This window comes from Ranitomeya imitator, chromosome 6 (assembly GCF_032444005.1).
Source record: "Ranitomeya imitator isolate aRanImi1 chromosome 6, aRanImi1.pri, whole genome shotgun sequence".
NCBI classification, from domain to species: Eukaryota; Metazoa; Chordata; class Amphibia; order Anura; family Dendrobatidae; genus Ranitomeya; species Ranitomeya imitator.
Window position 1 is genome coordinate 500509337 of NC_091287.1, and position 16803 is coordinate 500526139.

Genomic DNA, 16803 nt, shown 5'->3' on the forward strand with positions numbered 1-16803 from the left:
GGAGGATGGGGGAGCTATGCATGCAGGGTGGGAGGATGGAGGAGCCATGCATGCAGGGGAGGATAGAGCCATGCACGCAGGGGAGGATAGAGGAGCCATGCACGCAGGGGAGGATATGGGAGCCATGCACGCAGGGGAGGATAGAGGAGCCAAGCACGCAGGGGAGGATAGAGGAGCCATGCATGCAGTGTGGGAGGATAGAGGAGCCATGCACGCAGGGTGGGAGGATGGGGGAGCCATGCACGCAGGGGAGGAGGATAGAGGAGCCATGCACGCAGGGGAGGACGGGAGAGCCATGCACGCAGGGGTGAAGGATATGGGAGCCATGCACGCAGGGGAGGATAGAGGAGCCATGCATGCAGTGTGGGAGGATAGAGGAGCCATGCACGCAGGGTGGGAGGATGGGGGAGCCATGCACGCAGGGTGGGAGGATGGAGGAGCCATGCACGCAGGGTGAGAGGATGGGGGAGCCATGCACGCAGGGTGAGAGGATGGGGGAGCCATGCACGCAGGCTGGGAGGATGGAAGAGCCATGCACGCAGGGTGGGAGGATGGAGGAGCCATATACGCAGGGTGGGAGGATGGAGTATAAATACTGGGCCGTATAGGGGGGACACAGTGTGAGAGGACAGTGTGAAGAGGGGGCCGGTATAGAAAGGAGAGGTCAGTTTGAAGAGCATGTACCATAAGAGGGACAATGTGGGGGTCATATTTTGTGCAGACAATATAGTGAGGGGCAATTTTTTATTCAGGAGCACTATAATGACTCTTGTATCTTTAAGGGCATCATGTGGAGATTTTCTGCAAAAGAGCAGAGAAGATGGAAGTCTGCAGAGACGGCTGTGGCTGAGAAAACTCATCATGGGATCTGAACAAGATGAAGAAAAGGAGAACGGCTCCAGAGGCGACGTCATCTATAAGGTACCTGGATGTAAATGTTATTTGTGATACTAACTAACACTTATGTTTTTATTTGTTAGGAGCATTAAAGGGGATGTCCAGGTTTGTGATGGGTCTGCAGTCATTCTTTGTGACTGCAGACTTCTGACTTCTCACAGTGCGCACTGCACGCTGTCAGGATTCTCTCGTACTGGCGATTTACATTAATGTGGTCACATGCTGACTAGACATATGTGGCCTTGGTCAATGAAAATGAACTGAGTGAGGCCGGGCACGTCTAGTCGGAATGTGGCCAGAGGTATACAAATCACATGCTTGTTCTGACATGACTGTCCACCGGCAAGGGAGAATCCTAAAAGTGTGCAGTGCATTAGCTGTGAGAATTCAGAAGCTGCGATGTCAGGATTCAGCTCTGCAGGTTCCAGTAGTCACATGGACACCTCACTCATATGTGATTTTCATACTTATGGTCCTGTGACAACGAGCTTCTCTTCCCGCTTCTCTCAGTTTTTCACTGAACATTGAGAGCATTAGGGAGAGGAGCTCGTCGGTACATGACTGAGTGTGCAAATCGCAAAAATGAATTCTTGCCCCTGGTGCCAGAAAACCTAGATACACCACTGCCGGTATGCTACTGCGAGCGGTGATTACCGGGTCCGGTAGAGGGAGGTCTGTGCACAGGGAGTGAGGCAAAGACTGAGGGTGTGCACAGAGAGAATGGAGACCCGGAGACTGCCCATTCCTGTCTACGCCGTAGTCTGGAGCCCTCATTATCAGAGGAATATGTCAGGTAATTATTTTTTCTAAAACTTTATAGTGTAGTTTTAGGTCAGAGAGGGATGGTTATGGATGAGCTAGCAAGGTGCAGGGACAAATAGTGATGGCTACTTGCGGACATGTGCGGCAATTGCGGTTTTGCACTTGCGATGATACAAAAAACACTGCTAGCAGTGTTTTTTTCCGTTGCTGCAAGTACCGCATTTGCTGGATCGCAGCAAAACCGCAAGTGCCGCACATGTCCACAAGTCCCATAGGGAATAAATGAGGCCGAACGCAGTGTTGCCGTAAAACTGCCCGATCTGCCGCAAAAGGCGACTTTCACATCAGCGATTTATGGCAAAGTCACTGCCGATAGTGTCATATTCACCAAAGGGGGAGGCAGCACTAAAACTGCCTAGGGCAGCAGAAACTCTAAATATGGCCGTGATCGTTGGCACCAAATTCGGTGTTTTACGATTTCAGACTAAATTTCGGGTAAAAAGAAGATAAGTCACAAAAATAATAAAGTATGAGCTATGCAAAAAAACACAAATTATTAACATTGCTTTTATTAAAAATGTACAATATGTTCAGAAAGGAAACCAATGGAAACATCTACTACATAAAAAACCACCAGACATTTAAGGTGTCCTGGAAATGGGTATATAAAGTGGAACAGGATATGCCATCACCTTGCGATTAGGTGGGGTCTAATAAATGGGACCCTCACCGATGCTAAGAATGATGGGGCACAGCGCTGGCGTAGGGCTGCACCTACTTCACTGATTCTCCCTGCACAAAGTGCTGGTGCAAGCAAAGGGTTGCGGTATTACACTAACTCTGCGGCCCCTTTATTCTCAGGAGTGGTTGGGGGGCCAGAGGGTCTATCGCTACTGATCATAAGCTATGGCAATATCCTAGCAATGTGTTGTAATGATCCTTTACAAAACACAATGAAGCTCTCTGGGCCAACACCTTGCATTGAAAACGGGTCTTCTAGAAGGGTGGTCCGCTATAAGCAGGCGCTCCAATACATAGTATAGGAGAGAAACAGCGGTGGTCTTTTAGAGAGATTTCCACTATATAACAACCCCCCGCTGTAGTGATCCATATGCTGAGCATATATAATAAATCCCACACATATTCAGCATACACATGGGCCGCATCATACAGATAGATCCAACGTCTACAGACTTCACCATAGAGCAATGGGGGACAATTCATCATGTCCTCTCCTCCTACAAGTGGCCTTCTTGGTTACCAGACGGAAGCAAGGGGACCCTAGTTTATTTTTTTAAAGCACTACCTATGAGACATTAAAGGGGCATTTCCATCTTAGCAGTGATGGTATAAGGGGTTATCCCCTCTCAGAAAACTTTCTTTCATAGGTGGTGGTAGTTATAAAAAAAAAAAATCAACACAGTATTACTTATCCTCCTCGGAGCCAACCCCAGCTCTCTGCCGCTGCCTCGGTCTCTGTTTGTCTGCAGTGCTGATGTCGCATTGACAACACTGCTGCCAATTTGTGGGCTCAGCGGTTCTGCACGGGTAAGATTACTGATTGGCTGCAGAGTTGCCTACTTCCTGTCAGCACTGCAGCCAAATAACAGAGCCCAGGAGAACCATGGCTTCTGGCTTATGAGACATCCATGGAACCAAAGAATAAAGAAGGGACCATGGCTTCTGGCATATGAGACATCTACGGAACCCAAGGGACCATGGCTTCTGGTATAAGGGACATCTACAGAACCCAAGAATGAGAGGACCATGGCTTCTGGCATATGAGATATCTACGGAACCCAAGAATGAGAGGACCATGGCTTCTGGTATAAGGGACATCTACGGAACCCAAGAATGAGAGGACCATGGCTTTTGGCATATGGGACATCTACAGAACCCAAGAATGAGAGGACCATGGCTTCTGGCATATGAGATATCTACGGAACCCAAGAATGAGAGGACCATGGCTTCTGGTATAAGGGACATCTACGGAACCCAAGAATGAGAGGACCATGGTTTTTGGCATATGGGACATCTACGGAACCCAAGAATGAGGGAACCACGGCTTCTGGCATATGAGACATCCATGGAACCATAGAATGAAGGGACAATGGCTTCTGGCATATGAGACATCTAAAGAACCCAAGAATGAAGGGACCATGGCTTCTGGCATATGAGACATCCATGGAACCATAGAATGAAGGGACCATGGCTTCTGGCATATGAGACATCTAGGGAACGAAAGAATGAAGGGACCATGGCTTCTGGCATATGAGGCATCCATGGAACCATAGAATGAAGGGACCATGGCTTCTGGCGTATGAGACATCCATGGAACCATAGAATGAAGGGACCACAGCTTCTGGCGTATGAGACATCCATGGAACCATAGAATGAAGGGACCATGGCTTCTGGCATATGAGACATCCATTTAACCATAGAATGAAGGGACCATGGCTTCTGGCGTATGAGACATCCATGGAACCATAGAATGAAGGGACCATGGCTTCTGGCATATGAGACATCCATTTAACCATAGAATGAAGGGACCATGGCTTCTGGCATATGAGACATCCATGGAACCATAGAATGAAGGGACCATGGCTTCTGGCATATGAGACATCTAGGGAGCCCAAGAATGAAGGGGCCATGGCTTCTGGCATATGAGACCTCTACAGAACCCAAGAATGAGGGGACCACAGCTGCATCCCCTTCAAGGTTTTCCATCTATGTTGGTGGGCTTTCTAGCCGCCTGCCACAGCGGACTCTGTCAACTTTTAGCAGTTTGTTGTGTTCTGGAAGACAAAGGACATGTATTCCCGGCCTGGCTGGAGAAACGGGTCACCACAATCCTGCTGCATGGAAAAGTGTTTCCACTGCATCAGTTCAGACATGGAAATATTCTTCTCTGCCTTCTGGCCGAGGTGACCGCTTCTGGCCTTGAAATTATTTTCTTTGCCATCACCTGAAATGAAAAGCAATACATGAGTAGATGATATAAATCTAAAGTGAGGATAAGAAAACAATGTACTGATAAAACAAGTGAGCGTGGCATCTTGTGAGATCTGTCAATGAGCGTCAGTCCGGGGGAGGAAGATCTAAAGGGAAGAGTCAGTAATCTGTAAGTGCGCGACCATACATCACGTCCCGGTAATATCGGCATCACCTGGCAGGCGCTTGCTTTGTGTGCAGTCACATCCCAGCAGGTCGTGGGTTACACAGTCCGAGTCTTCATGCAGGGTGAACAGATCTCGGAGTTCATCCACAGAAAAGCGAATATGTTCCGATTTCTTGGCCAAATCAACAACCGCCCCAGAGAGACCTTGCTTACTTATCTGCCTCTGATAGATCTTCTCCTCTAAAGTTCCTGCAATCAGAATAGAAGTGACACAAAGGACGACATGGACATCGGCGTACTTAATAATGACTCACAAAGGTTACATGTCTGCACATGAGGAATAACACTCCTGCATTATCACCACTATCCATCAGCAATTTGTACCTAATTGTCAGTTCTCTGAGCTGGTGGAAGGAGATTGGCTCCTTAATGTCTCCTATACAAAGATGGATTTCTGGTTTTCTTTCTCCGCAGCATGCTGGCACAAGCAGCAGCAACAAGGAGCACATTATATAGCGGTACTGAGCTGTGTGGCTGTGAATCCAGCACCGGTGTCAAATAGGTTTGCTAGCTGCTGCAGTTCGATTTGCCAATGTCTGCCTGGTTTCTCACTGTGCTGAGTGCTCCTCACTCCTCCCCTCTCCGTGGAGTTTAATAAAAGCAATAATCTCATCTCTCTGAGCTCAAATTTCATCTTGCTTTGACTAAGAAGGATTTGCGCTGGTTTTCGAGAGTGGATGATGAGTTCAGGAGACGGGGAGAAGAAGAGGCTAAGTGGAGAAAGAAACAGGATGAGATATATCGCAAAGTTTCTTATATTCTCTTAGGCAATTATTTTAGGCAATGTTTGTTGGAATGACGATGGCAATTTAAGATTCCAATTATATGACAGCAATTGGGAATCTTGAAAACTATGGAATAAAATTGACAAGTAGAAATAGAGCAGGGAAAAATGTAAAAAAATAAAAAAATAAAAAAAAAAATGGTAAAACAAGCATTAGATAAGGCACAAAACGTGTCTAATCACATAAATATGATGCAAGTCGTTCTTCGACATTTAGCTGGATACATAAGCCCCAACGTGATGGGGGAGGGAAATTAGATTGTGAGCTCTACTGGGAAAGGGCCGATGTGTAGGGCGAGTTCTGTGGAATATGCTGTAGCTACAAAACAGCGGACAAATCTTGGAAGTTTAGTGATGTTATTGACCTTCCAACCCTCGTCCTCACCTGGAACTGAGCGATTCAGATTAGATAACAGCAATAAACCAGAGTGATCTTCAGGGGTCATCAGTTTATTTATATATATTTTTTAAAGGTATCAGGAAGGGATGCACGCATTTATTGAAATCATGCAAGACGTTCACATAGTGTAAATATTTTTTACATTATTTTGGGAAATACATTCCCTAGGTGACCAGATTACCAGGGCTGCCCCCTATGTGACCATATTACCAGGAGGGGTCCGCTATGTGACCAGATTACAAGGGCTGCTTTCCTATGTGACCTGATAACCAGGGCTGTCCTCCTGTGTAACCAGATTACCAGGGCTGCCCTCCTATGACACCAGATTACCAGGGCTGCCCTCCTATGTGACCCGATAACCAGAGCTGCCCTCCTGTGTAACCAGATTGCCAGGGCTGCCATCCTATGTGATGAGATTATCAGAGCTGCCCTCCTATATGACCAGATTACCAGGGCTGCCCCCCATGTGACCAGATTACTAGGGGTGTCCGATATGTGACCAGATTATCAGGGCTGACCCCTCTGTGACCAGATTACCATGGCTGCCCTCCTATGTGACCAGATTACCAGGGCTGGCCTCCTATGTGACCAGATTACCAGGGCTGCCCTCCTATGAGACCAGATACCAGGGCTGCCCTCCTATGTGACCAGATTACTAGGGATACCTCTTATATGACCAGATCACCAGGGCTGCCATCCTATGTGACCAGATACCAGGGCTGCCCTCCTATGTGACCAGATCACCAGGGCTGCCCTCCTATATGACCAGATACCAGGGCTGCCCTCCTATGTGACCAGATACCAGGGCTGCTCTCCAATGTGACCAGATTACCAGGACTGCCCTCCTATGAGACCAGATTACCTGGGCTGACCCCCCTGTTACCAGATCACCAGGGCTGCCCTCCTATATGACCAGATTACCAGGGCTGTCCTCCTATGTGACCAGATTACCAGGACTGCCCTCCTATGAGACCAGATTACCTGGGCTGACCCCCCTGTTACCAGATCACCAGGGCTGCCCTCCTATATGAACCAGATTACCAGGGATGTCTTAAGTGCCCAGATTACCAGGGCTGGCCTCCTATATGGCCAGATTACCAGGGCTGCCCTCCTATATGGCCAGATTACCAGGGATGTCCTATGTGACCAGATACCAGGGCTGCCCTCCTATATGGCCAGATTACCAGGGCTGCCCTCCTATATGGCCAGATTACCAGGGCTGCCCTCCTATATGGCCAGATTACCAGGGCTGCCCTCCTATGAGACCAGATTACCAGGACTGCCCTCCTATGAGACCAGATTACCTGGACTGACCCCCCTGTGACCAGATCACCAGGCTTGCCCTCCTATATGACCAGATACCAGGGCTGCCCTCCTATGTGACCAGATTACCAGGACTGCCCTCCTATATGGCCAGATTACCAGGGCTACCCTCCTATGAGACCAGATTACCTGGGCTGACCCCCCCCTGTTACCAGATCACCAGGGCTGCCCTCCTATATGACCAGATTACCATGGCTGTCCTATGTGCCCAGATTACCAGGGCTGCCCTCCTATGTAACCAGATTACCAGGGCAGCCCTCCTCTGTGACCCGATTACCAGGGCTGCCCTCCTATATGACCAGATTACCAGGGCTGTCCTATGTGCCCAGATTACCAGGGCTGCCCTCCTATGTGACCAGATTACCAGGGCTGCCCTCCTATGTGACCAGATTACAGGGCTGCCCTTCTGTGTGACCAGATTACCGGGGCTGCCCTCCTGTGTGACCAGATTACCGGGGCTGCTCTCCTATGTGACCAGAGTACCAGGGTGGCTCTTCTATGTGACAGATTACCAGGGCTGCTCTCCTATGTGACAGATTACCAGGACTGCCCTCCTATGTGACCAGATTACCAGGGCTGCCCTCCTATGTGACAGATTACCAGGACTGCCCTCCTATGTGACCAGATTGCCAGGACTGCCCTCCTATGTGACCAGATTGCCAGGACTGCCCTCCTATGTGATCAGATTGCCAGGGCTGACCTCCTATGTGACCAGATTACCAGAGCTGACCTCCTATGTGACAGATTACCAGGGCTGCTCTTCTATGTGACAGAATACCAGGGCTGCCCTCCTATGTAAGCAGATTTCCAGGACTGCCCTCCTATGTGACCAGAGTACCAGGGCTACCCTCCTATGTGACCAGAGTACCAGGGCTGCTCTCCTATGTAACAGATTACCAGGGCTGCTCTCCTATGTGACAGATTACCAGGGCTGCTCTTCTATGTGACAGAATACCAGGGCTGCCCTCCTATGTAAGCAGAATACCAGGGCTGCCCTCCTATGTAAGCAGATTTCCAGGACTGCCCTCCTATGTGACCAGAGTACCAGGGCTGCCCTCCTATGAGACCAGATTAACAGGACTGCCCTCCAATGTGACAGATTACCAGGACTGCCCTCCTATGTGACCAGATTACCAGGGCTGCCCTCCTATGTAACCAGATTTCCAGGACTGTCCTCCTATGTGACAGATTACCAGGACTGCCCTCCTATGTGACCAGATTACCAGGGCTGCCCTCCTATGTAACCAGATTTCCAGGACTGCCCTCCTATGTGACCAGATACCAGGGCTGCCCTCCTATATGGCCAGATTACCAGGGCTGCCCTCCTATATGGCCAGATTACCAGGGCTGCCCTCCTATGAGACCAGATTACCAGGACTGCCCTCCTATGAGACCAGATTACCTGGACTGACCCCCCTGTGACCAGATCACCAGGCTTGCCCTCCTATATGACCAGATACCAGGGCTGCCCTCCTATGTGACCAGATTACCAGGACTGCCCTCCTATATGGCCATATTACCAGGGCTACCCTCCTATGAGACCAGATTACCTGGGCTGACCCCCCCGTTACCAGATCACCAGGGCTGCCCTCCTACATGACCAGATTACCAGGGCTGTCCTATGTGCCCAGATTACCAGGGCTGCCCTCCTATGTGACCAGATTACCAGGGCAGCCCTCCTCTGTGACCCGATTACCAGGGCTGCCCTCCTATGTGACCAGATTACAGGGCTGCCCTCCTGTGTGACCAGATTACCAGGGCTGCCCTCCTGTGTGACCAGATTACCGGGGCTGCTCTCCTATGTGACCAGAGTACCAGGGTGGCTCTTCTATGTGACAGATTACCAGGACTGCCCTCCTATGTGACCAGATTACCAGGGCTGCTCTCCTATGTGACAGATTACCAGGACTGCCCTCCTATGTGACAGATTACCAGGACTGCCCTCCTATGTGACCAGATTGCCAGGACTGCCCTCCTATGTGACCAGATTGCCAGGACTGCCCTCCTATGTGACCAGATTACCAGGACTGCCCTCCTATGTGACCAGATTGCCAGGACTGCCCTCCTATGTGACCAGATTGCCAGGACTGCCCTCCTATGTGATCAGATTGCCAGGGCTGACCTCCTATGTGACCAGATTACCAGAGCTGACCTCCTATGTGACAGATTACCAGGGCTGCCATCCTATGTGACAGATTACCAAGGCTACCCTCCTATGTGACCAGAGTACCAGGGCTGCTCTCCTATGTAACAGATTACCAGGGCTGCTCTTCTATGTGACAGAATACCAGGGCTGCCCTCCTATGTAAGCAGATTTCCAGGACTGCCCTCCTATGTGACCAGAGTACCAGGGCTGCCCTCCTATGAGACCAGATTAACAGGACTGCCCTCCTATGTGACAGATTACCAGGACTGCCCTCCTATGTGACCAGATTACCAGGGCTGCCCTCCTATGTAACCAGATTTCCAGGACTGCCCTCCTATGTGACAGATTACCAGGACTGCCCTCCTATGTGACCATATTACCAGGGCTGCCCTCCTATGTAACCAGATTTCCAGGACTGCCCTCCTATGTGACCAGATACCAGGGCTGCCCTCCTATATGGCCAGATTACCAGGGCTGCCCTCCTATATGGCCAGATTACCAGGGCTGCCCTCCTATGAGACCAGATTACCAGGACTGCCCTCCTATGAGACCAGATTACCTGGACTATACATTTCAAAAACCTGACCTGCACATCCAAACATAGACTGAGTGTGAACAGGTGCTGAACCCAGAGTCGCCAACTCGTATATAGTTAAGTAAAAAGGGCAGCACACTGCAGCGCCAAAACATGCAAACTTGAAAACACGAAATTTGAACTGCATTACTGCACTAGAAATATGAAAAATGAGAGCTTTTAGCGCATAAAAATGGCCATATTTATGTGTACCTCGTAGCCACTTTACGGCATCTCTCTTATACGAGATCCTACGCTTGACCTACTTCGCTGAGAATAGACGTCTCCATCTGAATGGGTACATGTGAAACCTCTTCTTGGACTCAAATTCTCACTCTCTGTGGAGGGGTATTAGATCTACTATAATTAAAACACCTGTGGCTAGGAGGCGGGAGTGCACGATCAGAAGGCTAGAGAATACATTTCAAAAACCTGACCTGCACATCCAAACATAGACTGAGTGTGAACAGGTGCTGAACCTAGAGTCGCCAACTCGTATATAGTTAAGTAAAAAGGGCAGCACACTGCAGCGCCAAAACATGCAAACTTGAAAACACGAAATTTGAACTGCATTACTGCACTAGAAATATGAAAAATGAGAGCTTTTAGCGCATAAAAATGGCCATATTACCTGGACTGACCCCCCTGTGACCAGATCACCAGGCCTGCCCTCCTATATGACCAGATACCAGGGCTGCCCTCCTATATGACCAGATACCAGGGCTGCCCTCCTATGTGACCAGAGTACCAGGGCTGCTCTCCTATGTGACAGATTACCAGGGCTGCTCTTCTATGTGACAGAATACCAGGGCTGCCCTCCTATGTAAGCAGATTTCCAGGACTGCCCTCCTATGTGACCAGAGTACCAGGGCTGCCCTCCTATGAGACCAGATTAACAGGACTGCCCTCCTATGTGACAGATTACCAGGACTGCCCTCCTATGTGACCAGATTACCAGGGCTGCCCTCCTATGTAACCAGATTTCCAGGACTGCCCTCCTATGTGACAGATTACCAGGACTGCCCTCCTATGTGACCAGATTACCAGGGCTGCCCTCCTATGTGACCAGATTTCCAGGACTGCCCTCCTATGTGACCAGATACCAGGGCTGCCCTCCTATATGGCCAGATTACCAGGGCTGCCCTCCTATATGGCCAGATTACCAGGGCTGCCCTCCTATGAGACCAGATTACCAGGACTGCCCTCCTATGAGACCAGATTACCTGGACTGACCCCCCTGTGACCAGATCACCAGGCCTGCCCTCCTATATGACCAGATACCAGGGCTGCCCTCCTATGTGACCAGATTACCAGGACTGCCCTCCTATATGGCCAGATTACCAGGGCTACCCTCCTATGAGACCAGATTACCTGGGCTGACCCCCCCTGTTACCAGATCACCAGGGCTGCCCTCCTATATGACCAGATTACCAGGGCTGTCCTATGTGCCCAGATTACCAGGGCTGCCCTCCTATGTGACCAGATTACCAGGGCAGCCCTCCTCTGTGACCCGATTACCAGGGCTGCCCTCCTATGTGACCAGATTACCGGGGCTGCCCTCCTGTGTGACCAGATTACCGGGGCTGCTCTCCTATGTGACCAGAGTACCAGGGTGGCTCTTCTATGTGACAGATTACCAGGGCTGCCCTCCTATGTGACAGATTACCAGGACTGCCCTCCTATGTGACCAGATTACCAGGGCTGCCCTCCTATGTGACCAGATTGCCAGGACTGCCCTCCTATGTGACCAGATTGCCAGGACTGCCCTCCTATGTGATCAGATTGCCAGGGCTGACCTCCTATGTGACCAGATTACCAGAGCTGACCTCCTATGTGACAGATTACCAGGGCTGCCATCCTATGTGACAGATTACCAGGGCTACCCTCCTATGTGACCAGAGTACCAGGGCTGCTCTCCTATGTAACAGATTACCAGGGCTGCTCTTCTATGTGACAGAATACCAGGGCTGCCCTCCTATGTAAGCAGATTTCCAGGACTGCCCTCCTATGTGACCAGAGTACCAGGGCTGCCCTCCTATATGGCCAGATTACCAGGGCTGCCCTCCTATGAGACCAGATTACCAGGACTGCCCTCCTATGAGACCAGATTACCTGGACTGACCCCCCTGTGACCAGATCACCAGGCCTGCCCTCCTATATGACCAGATACCAGGGCTGCCCTCCTATGTGACCAGATTACCAGGACTGCCCTCCTATATGGCCAGATTACCAGGGCTACCCTCCTATGAGACCAGATTACCTGGGCTGACCCCCCCTGTTACCAGATCACCAGGGCTGCCCTCCTATATGACCAGATTACCAGGGCTGTCCTATGTGCCCAGATTACCAGGGCTGCCCTCCTATGTGACCAGATTACCAGGGCAGCCCTCCTCTGTGACCCGATTACCAGGGCTGCCCTCCTATGTGACCAGATTACAGGGCTGCCCTACTGTGTGACCAGATTACCAGGGCTGCCCTCCTGTGTGACCAGATTACCGGGGCTGCTCTCCTATGTGACCAGATTACCAGGACTGCCCTCCTATGTGACCAGATTGCCAGGACTGCCCTCCTATGTGACCAGATTGCCAGGACTGCCCTCCTATGTGATCAGATTGCCAGGGCTGACCTCCTATGTGACCAGATTACCAGAGCTGACCTCCTATGTGACAGATTACCAGGGCTGCCATCCTATGTGACAGATTACCAGGGCTACCCTCCTATGTGACCAGAGTACCAGGGCTGCTCTCCTATGTAACAGATTACCAGGGCTGCTCTCCTATGTGACAGATTACCAGGGCTGCTCTTCTATGTGACAGAATACCAGGGCTGCCCTCCTATGTAACCAGATTTCCAGGACTGCCCTCCTATGTGACCAGAGTACCAGGGCTGCCCTCCTATGAGACCAGATTAACAGGACTGCCCTCCTATGTGACAGATTACCAGGACTGCCCTCCTATGTGACCAGATTACCAGGGCTGCCCTCCTATGTAACCAGATTTCCAGGACTGCCCTCCTATGTGACAGATTACCAGGACTGCCCTCCTATGTGACCAGATTACCAGGGCTGCCCTCCTATGTAACCAGATTTCCAGGACTGCCCTCCTATGTGACCAGAGTACCAGGGCTGCCCTCCTATGAGACCAGATTAACAGGACTGCCCTCCTATGTGACAGATTACCAGGACTGCCTTCCTGTGTGACCCGAGTACCAGGGCTGCCAGCTATGTCCCCTTACATATCAGTTGTGAGGTGTGATCCGGCCATATTGGGATTCAGTGATACATGTGTGGACTCTGAAGGGCCACGGTGTCTGCTGTAGGTGTATAATCCAGGGCACACACGTTTGGCCATACAGACATGTACATTTGTACCTGTAGTCAGGAGCCTGTATATATGGACCATGCGCTGCTGACCATCTCTCCATACACGAGCCATTGCCTGGAACAGAAAAGACAAAAATTCAGCATTTTTTTTATTACAATCCAAATTATAAAACAAACAGGAATGTCAATGACTGACTCTCTGCCAACCTGGTGTCTCTTCCTTTAGGACAAGACTCGGTCAGATGTTGGCCCCGATTCATCACTGACTTTGTGCCTTCTTTGTTTGTTTTTTAAGCTTTTTTTTTTTAAGACATTTTTATCTTGGTCCCAGTTTCATTCTGGCCATTTTACTCAAGTCTTTTTCAGTCCTCGTTACTTTTTAGGTTTGGTTTTCCCAACATTTTAGGCTAAGTTATCATTTGAGACTTTTCGAAAAGAGGATTTTACCCAAAAACACAACCGATGAATCAGGGCCATTGACTTCTATGGGGGCTACCGCCAATGGGTGGCGCTACAGAGCGTTTTTCTATCACTTGGAGGAGAGCATATTCGCGTAGCCGGTGCCCTCTGGACCTTGGATCCTTGCGTCATCCGCTAGCTGTAGATAGAGCACAGCGTATACTTTTTGCCTGCGAGTGTAAATGTCTCTAAGCTTTCAATCCAACAATATTTGGCGAATCTTTGATCATTTAGATTACGTGCGTTTTTTTCCATTGCATTTGAATGCATTTTTATCACGTTTTTGGCTCCACGATTTATGTATCTTCTTCTTTTCCTGTAAACCCCACTCACTTTGCTGTAACACATGGAAATTTTAAAAATATGCAGCATCAAAAACTCATTGTGGGCACAAAACCTAAAGGAAATTGTTGAGCGCACAGATATAGACAAGCAATACGAGTGAGGACAGGATGGCGGACAGTGTGCGCACTACACAGTCCAGAAGGAAAGGAGAACAGTGACACCTGGTGGTAGGAGTTGGCATAACTCCACAATTATACAGAATAATAATAATAATTTTTATTTATATAGCGCCAACATATTCCGCAGCACTTTACATTATAGAGGGGACTTGTACAGAACACGTACAGGTACAGACAGGATTTGCCATTTCAGGATTCATGAATGTCACATACAATGCTGCAACCCCTTGCTCCAGATTCTGGTAGAATTTGCCAGGACACTTGTAAGGCAGGAAAGTGTAAGATCACAGGATGCTACAGAGTCTTTGGCGCCGTCATACAGATGCATGAATGAAGTTCAGCCGTGAGGGGCTGAATAAACTTGAGGCCACGTTCCCCTGAGTTTTATGGGGAGAAAATCTGCTGCGTTTTAACAGTTTAAGCAAAGAGGATGCATTTCCCTGAAAGCTCACGGTCAAAGTGTGTTCAAAGATGCCGTTAACTCTGCTTTTTGGTGCATTTTATTCCCCTATAGGTTTCTATGGGAAGCCTGGAAGAAAGCATGTAAAAAAAAAAAAAAAATGTAATTGCATTTATAAGTGTGGGATCCTGGAGTTTAACACAAAAAGAAAAACCTTCGGTGTCAAAGTGTCAAATTTGGACCAAAAAATGCATAAAAAAGGGAGAAAAGTGCATTAATAAAACACAACAAAAAATGCTGTAATAAGTGCAGATTGCAATTGAGTATTCCGGTAAAGTCACCTGCAAAAAAATAAAAATGCATCATCTTCATATGTGGGAACATGGCCTAATTGAGAACTTTTTGGGGTCCGGGCTGATCTCACCCAGAGCTTGAGAATGTTCAGAAGCCCTGGGTGCACGCAGAGGACTAGGTACTGGTAGATGTGGCTGTGGATGACGGGGCTGGTTCCGGTGGTTCCTCCGTCAGAGATTATTCCAGTATCCTATGGCCGGATTCACACATCCAGTATTCACAGTCATAGTAAGGACCGACTATGGCTCTCCTGCCCCAAACAGCAGCCTTATGGAAGTCTACGGGGATGTCGGGTTTGGGTCCGGAGAACTGCGGCAAGTTTCTACATTGATGGCCTAAAAGTCCAAAGGGTTAATAAGCAGCTAAAAAAATAAAGAACCGGATGATATTAATTGTCCAAACCTGTATGTCATTGGCCGGATTCCAGTCGATGTCGTATAGGATTAAATGGCTGCCTCCGATCAGGTTCAGCCCCACGCCGCCCGCTTTGGAGCTAAGTAGGAAGATGAAGTCTGGCGAATACTTGCTGTTAAACGCGTCCACTATTTGCTGTCTGCGTGTGACCGGCGTCTGCCCGTCCAGCCTGGTGCACTTGTATCCATGCTGCTGACACATGTCTTGTAGTATATTTAAGGTCTGAGTATAATTGGAGACCAGGACAACTCTGCAAATACAAGAGTCCACGGCTTAGTCTGACGTAATCCAGCCACACATGTTCTGTGCCGCCTCAAGCTCCATCCGATCCTTCACCCCACACGTCCAAACCCTCACCACCTCCACCTCAAGAACATTGCTCAGAGCCAGTGTTTAATTCAATATGCCCTCATCATCTCCCACCTAGACTACTACAACATCCCTCACTCTGTGGCCTCCCGTGTTTCACTGACACTTTGCTCCAGTCTGCCAATCACCTTAATCGGCCATATAATGAATCCAGGAATGCTGGCAGTTATACTCAGGACTGTCCACGGCCAGCTCCGCCATACACCTCCTGCCCTAAACTCCTGGTATGTTCCCAGACAATGTCCGGGTCTAACAAGACCTCCTTCTTTCTATCATCATGTCTGCAACACACACCTACTGTCCGCCCCATACTCCGGACCTCACTACCCCGGCTGATGAGACGCACATCAACCTACTTCCGTACTATGCGAAGAAAACTTGTTGGAGAGGAAAACTGAAGGAATTTGATATAGTGCTGGAAGATGCGGCCCTAGGTCAGAAGGCGCTCGACAAAATAATAGCGGAGAAGACCCTGGTGGACCCATCTAGGCTTGCACAAAATCCATCTTCCTACAGATTGTTCATCCATCAAGTCGCCATGGCTCGAGATCCAGCTGAAAACCTGGCAGCATCTACCATGAGCGCTGAGATGGCTGGTAAGTGGACCAATATTAGGCCCCCAGATGCCATGAAAACACATTGCCACCTCCGCCATTGTGTTGCAGATTGGAGCCACCTTTGTCTGTCTTACCGTTTAGATGCAGCAGTCGCTATCAGCTGTAGCATCTAATGGGTTAAACCTTAGGGCCTGAAGCTCACACCGATCACCACTATTACATCAGGAGTCCGGCTATGTGATTAAGACCAGCTCCTGGTCTCGTGGGTACAGGCACAGTATCCATTATATACATATATATGTGTGTATGTGTGTGTGTGTGTGTGTGTGTGTGTGTGTGTGTGTGTGTGTGTGTGTGTGTGTGTGTGTGTGTGTGTGTGTGTGTGTGTGTGCAAAGTGTG

The 16803-nt window shown here is 49.4% G+C and overlaps 1 protein-coding gene across 1 annotated transcript in view; it reads right to left on the reverse strand.

Annotated features, from left to right (window-relative positions):
- Positions 1 to 2227: 2227 nt before the first annotated feature.
- Positions 2228 to 16803, reverse strand: part of RAD54B (RAD54 homolog B) — a 91335-nt gene continuing 76759 nt past the window's right edge. Inside the window, exons 12-15 of the mRNA XM_069731710.1 lie at positions 15466 to 15727; positions 13435 to 13501; positions 4826 to 5026; positions 2228 to 4624 (exon numbers count right to left, since the gene is read on the reverse strand). Of these exons, the coding sequence (XP_069587811.1) occupies positions 4437 to 4624; positions 4826 to 5026; positions 13435 to 13501; positions 15466 to 15727 (718 nt within the window). The 3' untranslated portion in view covers positions 2228 to 4436. The remainder of the gene's footprint in view (positions 4625 to 4825; positions 5027 to 13434; positions 13502 to 15465; positions 15728 to 16803) is intronic.